Raw genomic sequence first — 7603 nt, forward strand, 5'->3', positions numbered from 1 at the left:
ATTGAAATTGAAAACTTCACAGCAAATTGTTGGCACTTAATTGAGTAACTTGTGATCGATCTTGAGATGTGCTTTGCATAAATCGAGAGGGGGGAACGCCACAGTTGGGGTTTGTGGCAGGCTGTTCTGGGAGTGGGTGCGTGACACCTACAGTGTCATATGGAAGTCGCTTGACAGCTTGACTTTGATCGTGTCTCTGAGGCAGAGTGAAGTTGCCATTGTCTACGTTCTGCAGGGGGTCGCAACCAATCGATTCGATCGACTCGAAATTTATCAAACTCTTGAGTTGCTTTGGGTCTGACACAATGAGGTCATAGTTCTTAGGGTCGTGCAGCTGCAATCTGTATTTTCAATAATCTTTCATTCGGGCAAACATTTCGCTTTCAAAGACTTTTATTTAATGACAATTGGAATGTAAGATAAAACAACGCAAAGCGAAATACTTGGAAAACTCTAACTCTGACGATCCTCAATCTTGACGACCACAATTAGACCTCCAACATTTTTGCCAGCACTGAAGAACGTTATGATCGCCTTGAGAATGCCACGTGGCACTTGCTGCGGCCAGTCATCCGTGTTAAACAGGACACCCTTGATGTAGTATTCGCCCTCCGGTATGGGACACGTGTCCTCATCGACAATGGGAAAATTGGTCGTCTCACCTTGTGTCAGCGATGGCTGCACGAACTGCACATAGAACTTCTTGAAGCACTCACAGATGCTGGTCTGTGGCACGTCCATGGCCATGCGCTTAAAGTCGCCATCACCATTGGGACTGGAGTACAGTTCGACGGACACCTTGAAGTCATCGTTGTTCATCGCACCCAGAAATTTAAAGGAACCATTGAGCGCTCGCTCACGGCCAACGGTCTTCAGGCTATCGAATATCACCAGCGTCTCAGAGTCGCCCTCAAAAGGCTCCAGTTTCTCATTGGTGACCACATAAGGATTGCTCGCACTACAAAATATCTCTAGGTTATGTTATAAATCCATGATGTTTGTAGTACTTTATATTCACCGAAATATTGTGCAGCAATTGTAGCAATATTACTGCCAGTATCCACTTCATGTTTTGATCTGTTCGTATCGTTAGGTGGATTCCACCTATTTATTGCTGTATTTGGGCATGCAATGTTCATGTTTTATAACGATTAACGATCTTGTTTTTCTGTAATGTCATCGACAACAATGTTGTTGCCGATCCGCTGATCTTTAACTTTGGAACAAGAACTTTATTTAATCACGAAATTATGTACAGCGTAAAAATATATTTGGTTTGTATTATACAACACTGAATGGAATGCATGAATGAGTTTATCTAGTGGGTGTATCTGTAATATTCTCAGGGCAGACATACTGAATTCTTAGCCTATTTAGATGACATTGGGCTAAATACATAATAGAACTTTTAATAGCCTAGAAATATTTAGTTTACCATTTTATAATAAATTTAGCTTGTCTGCGGCAGACAAAATAAATATATTCTCTTCAAAATAATTGTTTTAAATATTTGTAAGATCGTAAATAAAAATACTTTATACTTATTTTATGTTTTTAATAAATTAATATAATTTATTTCGTATTAGTTTAATATTTTATGTTTGTAGGAAATGTTAGAAGTATTAAAACTATCAAATTTTTAAAATTTTAATAAATACTTAATTAAATACTTTGTGCATTATTTATTATTTGGACTACTTATGTTTTAATAATTTAATAGATAAACTATTTATCATACGCATGAAAGAGTTTTAATTTTATTGTAAATGTATTTATAAATCTAATTATCATTTTTAAATTTAAATTAGGCGTTTTTTTAGTAATAAAAATTTGAAATGTTCTCAGTGTAATAGGGAACTCTAAATACTTCTCAACACCTACGAATGAGGATATCCATATTCCTTTCTGCTGTTGTGTTGAAAAATCAACTAAAATAATTCAATTTGTTAGAATTTTGGTATGCAGCTTTCTCCCCTCCTGCCAGATGGCAGACAAAATTCAAGCGAAGCCTCCATCAACAGCTCATCAAACCCCCCAAAAAACGGCGACAATAAAGCATTAATTGAAAACTTATAAACAAAAGACAGGAGTTTCGAAGACAACACACAGGAGCGGGAGGGTAGGGGCAAGAAAACAGAACTCAGCAGGAGATATTTTACATTTTCACGGATGGATTTCCCCGTAAAGTGTTCTGGGGCGCGCTAGGTTTATATTTAAAACAGAATTCATTCAAGATCCAAAAACAACGAGGGCGAGGGCTTCTAGCCACACACACGCCACCCCAGCCTATAAATAGGAAAAAAGTCAAATGAGAGGGGATTTTCCGAAAAATGAAAACGTCACTTCAACTTGGCATTGGCAGGGGCACCCGACCCCCGTTGCTAGCCTACTTTTTCCCCCTCCCAAAAACATCTGCAAGCCGCAACAATTTGAGGCATTTTCCAAGTAATATGCAACACATGTTGAGGGGGGAGTGCGCCTGCCACAGCGCCTGCGCCCCGTGCCACAGGCATTACTCCAAAGCCCCAACAACGAGTGACAGTTTGCTGTCCTCAGTCAGGCATGACATTAGATGGTTCTTTGACTGTGCACCCTAGACCTCTCTTCCCCGGCAGCAACGTCAATCAAAAATATTAGAAAACACTTTCAAAGGGAGGGAAAAATCCGCCAGGTTGATGTCCTGTTTAGTCAGAATAATGTAACTAAAAATGCTCCAATCTAAGGCTCAACCATTAGGCATGGCTAAGATCGCAGTTAGCCAAAGCCTTAACCATGTTGACAGCCATAAAGCCAAAAGGTATGACGAAATACGAAATACAACGGGTTAGGAAACCGTCCAGCGGCTCAGTTTTGCATATTCCAAGTCTCAGCTCTCCCATATTAATGATACCCCTCGCTAGCAGGCAGGTGACAGGCATTAGCATAAATCGCTGAAATCGCAGAAATCACAGAAATCGCTGATGCCGATGCCGATGTGAGCTGAGCGAGCGAACGGACAGACAGACAGACAGGTCGATCGCTCGGTGAACAATTAACCAGACAGACACCTACACGACGAGGCGAGGAGACCTGCTGGGAGACCAGCCATAGCAGTATAAATCAAACTTTTAATTACAGTGTAATTAATGTAACGTATTTCAATTAATTAAGTGCACTTTGATTGGCGTCGTTGTTGCCCAGAGGCTGTGCTGTCCACAACCAGAAAGCCCAACCAGAACCCAAAACTGAAACCGAAACAAAACTACAAAAAATTATATTACGAAACCAGAAAAAGTTTTGCGCGCCAAAAAATATCAGCAATATCAGGCAAAAGAAACAAACCAGCGGATATAAACAAGATATTTGATTATGGGAGTTTATAAAGAATTTGGAATACACTTTGATGGCGATTGATTTGGGGGTTTAATATTTTCAATTTAATATCAACGAAAACAAAAATTGAAAACAATTTTGTAGGACATTTAATGAATCTTAATAAGAAAATATGTAAAATACATTTATTATTTATTTATATTATCAATTATAACATTTATTTTTTAAATCATATTGATTTCAATTAAATGTTCTAGAATTTAAATAAAATACAAATAAAATTTAAAATATCTTTTATAGTTTTTTGTATATAAATTCAATTTAGGCCAGTATGAAAGCGAATCAAAAGGAATTCTATATAATTTCACTCATTTTTAAATAATAGAATAAATAGTTCATTTAAATGTGGAAAATATGTCATTTTTTCTGAGTGCTTATACAGCATAATTATAGCAAATTCAAATACCACACAAAACTTGTTAAATCATATTAAACCAAGATCAAATCCATCTGCCCCCATATATATTAGAGTATCTCAAACAGCTGGGCCTTGTTGCTGAAACAGGTGATAAGGCGGCGCACCACTGTTGTTGGCTACAAAAACCACATTGAACGGCATCATAAACCAGCTGCAACTGCCGACGCCGCTGCTGGAGGAGGTGTGGAGGGGGCCGGCAGGCGTGGCGTGGGCGCGTGGAAAACTCTATTGCGTCGTTGCGAAAATTAACTGCAATATGCACAGAGAGCCCAAAGAGGCCGAGAGCCACTTGTGGCACAAATGTTAAAAGGCTCGCCACAAGGCCTGGCCTGGTCCCCCACCATCGACTCCAACTCCGACTCCGGCAGTGACTTCGGCTTCCTACGAGCCACTCGCACACCACGGGTCCAAGTCGGAGAAGGCGTCGCGTCTATCTCTGTGTGGCTTCCGTGGCAGGTTCCAGCAAATTTGCTGTTGCTGTCGCTGCTGCTGCTGTTGGCCTGGCCTAATGCGAAAGTTGTTGCCCTTGTGTTAGTGTGCCACACAGCGGTGTGTTCGTGCCACAAGTGGCAAAGCCAAATAACACTGGCCTACAAACAGAAGCCAATTTTGATAGAGTTCGTCAGGCAACGTAGGGAAATAAATTATTAAATTCAAACTAATCTTGGATTTGTATTAAAAAAAAGTCAAAAATGTCTTTTTTAATACAAGTTTACATTAAAAAAAAAAAAAAAATTATAATTTTTTCCATTAGTTTATTTACTTAAAGTTATTTGCTAAAAATATCAAAAGATTTATTTGTATTCATATTTTGTATTAAATAAAATAAAATAAAAATATAAAATAATTTATATTAAAATATATGTATATGAATATATGTAACTTGATGGAAATTCACATAAAAACCAATTTTGAATTCTTAAATAGTTATAATTGTAGCAAAAACCTTAAAAAATCACGAGCAAAAATAGTCCTCAAATCATTTTCCATATTTATCGCTTCCGAAATAATTTGTTGAGTGGTGTTGGGCCTCCCAACCACGTCACGCGTCAGTTTTTTGTACGTGTTGTTTCGTTTGTTGGTCAAGTGACCCGCAACAACAATACCAGCAACAAAAAAATAAGCAACGACAACATACGACAGTAACAAATGCAACACGCGCTTAATTTTTATTAGACCTCATGCGGTGCGCATGCGCAGCACCGAATAACCGTTGCACACGAGCGTATCTGCATCTGCACACACTCTCACACACACACACACACACACACACGTGGAATATACAATATCTTTTTGGGGCCAGCAATTGGCATAATTGACTGGTCGGTCGCCCTGGCTGTCTATCTGTCCGTCTGGCCTCTGAGTGCAGTACGTGAGGCTCAATAGCGGTAGAACTTTTCGGTTAACATATTGTGTTACTTTGCCCCAAAAGACAATTGATTTATGTTCATCATTAATAACAATCACAAGAGACCAGAAACAAATGTGGTGCCCACAAGCCGCTCGTGAGTGACACGGAGCTTGTACCGCGAGGGGGCGACACCCACTCTGGATGCTAAATTTTAAGCGGAATGGGGCAGCTGTTATTAGCATTAAACATTATGCAACGGCCAGTAAAATCCATAGATTTGTTAATCGATTTAAGAAGTCAAATATTCTGTCTTTTAATTTGACTTCCGTCTTGTATTTCGCTATCCGTATTATATTTTGCATTATTGCAAAAAAGTCCATGAAAAGAGAGCGAGAGCAAGAAACGAAAGAAACTAATAAGAAAATGTCGCAGCTGACTGTTCAGTAAAACACTGATTTAATTTCGACATGACACATCTCCGTGTTTCGACATAATTCGATAATGGAACTTATGGTTTTTAAATTCAATTTGCATAAATAAAGGTTATTAATAGTTGTCGAGCTGCATATGTAACTCTAAAATTGCAAACCAGTAAGTACATAATTTGTACACAAACGAGAAGGGACGTGTGAGACGCTTCTTACGCGTCACAACTTTTATACCCGGCACTCAGTACTACATCTGCACTTTAGCGGTTATTTGTCAAATTTTACATTTTTTCTTCATCTGTCATCTACATCAACAACACTACTCACGCCAACACGCTCCTTTAGCTCGCCACCCTCCCCTAGAGACACACACTGCAGAGTCGCGGCAGAGGCAGCGGCAGAGGCAGTGACGTGTCAGGGGCCAGGCCATAAACAGCGCGTAGCAGAGTGTGAATGCTGCGGGACGGGGTGGGTTTGGCCACTGAAAATTAATTTCTCCATTGTGGCTATAATAATGATCCAATCGTATCCCAATTTGGTGATCTGATAGATATGGTCATTCCCTACGGAATGGCGTTTTTAGTTTTCTGCTATCTTCAAAATTGTAGATTTGGGAGGTTTTCGCCCTTTTGCGGAGGCGGAAGGGGGCGTGGCTAATTTTTGAAATACACTTGTAACAGTGTGAGCATACAGAAGTCTGGATGCAAAATTTGGTGGCTCTAGCTTTTATAGTCTCTGAGATCCAGGCGCTCATAAGGACGGACGGACGGACGGACGGACAGACAGACATGGCTCAATCGACTCGGCTATTGATGCTTATCAAGAATATATATACTTTATGGGGTCGGAAACGTTTACTTCTGTGCGTTACATACAACCGTTATCCGCACAAATACAATATACCCTATTTACTCTTCGAGTACCGGGTATAAAAATCAGAGACAATTAGAGAGGGCAGCACCGGAAAGTCCCGTTGGTTGTTGCTTCTGCTTCTCGAAAGTGTTTTGCATTTTGCTGAAGGCATAGCTACAGAGCGAGAGTCTTCGTCTCAGCCGCGTGTGCAGCTTTGTTGTTGTTGCTGCTGAGAGAGCAATAGAACAAAAGATAGAAGGAGAATTGCCAGAAGGTTTATTTTTTCATGTGAGATGTGAAGCTCGTAAATGAGGAGAACAGGAAAAAGATGCGAAAATATAATATGAATATAATATTAAAATAGTAATACTTAACAAGTGTTTATAAGATTATTAACAACTATTTACTCAAGTATGAATATTCCGTATTTACATTTGAAGATATGTTTTATATTTATTTTGAATATTTAAACAAATTTTATAATTTGTAATATATATATCGATGGATTTCCATATAAAAAAACAAATTTAAATCAAAGGCCTTATGCATTCAAATGGTTTTTGTATGATTTTCTTCAAGTAGAAAAATATTTCTAAAAACTTATTGTGTTATAATTTAACCATTGATAAACTTCAAAATGGACCGATGGAAACATTTGCTCAAGTCGTTCTGCAGCTAGTAGATTTGTTATACGGTTATTTCTTACTGAGAAGTTAATTAATATTTGTAGAATTATTTTAATAATTATATCTCTCAATTAGCTTACACTTATCAGTTACTTTCACTTCTATTAGTTTCCACATTTGGGATTGTGTGTATTTTTCCATCTGTAATAAAAATAGTTTTAAAATATTGAAAATTATCATTTTCGATCAATAAACATACCAACATTCGCATCCCATCTTCCGAATTACGTTCATTAACTTCCCAAACAAGACGCCTTTGTTCGTTGAAACCATTTTCCTTCAAAATGTTTTCAAAGGAATTCAGCGAACCGGAAAACACAGTGTTAATTACGGAAAGTTTTGTATGAATCAACTGCAACTTTTTACAATTGCTGATAATTTCAAATACATCTTCTGGAAGATAATTGATTGAGTATAGATATAATTGCTCCAGGGTATTGGAGTATTTCGAAACAACTATATCGATATTGTGAATATCTCCGGTCGCAAATGTCAA

At 38.2% G+C, this 7603-nt stretch overlaps 1 protein-coding gene across 1 annotated transcript; it reads right to left on the minus strand.

Moving 5' to 3' along the window:
• Window positions 1-375: 375 nt before the first annotated feature.
• LOC117893783 lies at window positions 376-1084 on the minus strand. Its single transcript, XM_034800527.1, is given in 3 exon segments — window positions 376-945; window positions 947-958; window positions 1019-1084. Coding segments are annotated over 3 exon segments (555 nt in total). The 5' UTR covers window positions 1070-1084; the 3' UTR covers window positions 376-453.
• Window positions 1085-7603: the final 6519 nt, after the last annotated feature.

The sequence above is a fragment of the Drosophila subobscura genome, chromosome J, assembly GCF_008121235.1.
Source record: "Drosophila subobscura isolate 14011-0131.10 chromosome J, UCBerk_Dsub_1.0, whole genome shotgun sequence".
Taxonomy (NCBI): Eukaryota; Metazoa; Arthropoda; class Insecta; order Diptera; family Drosophilidae; genus Drosophila; species Drosophila subobscura.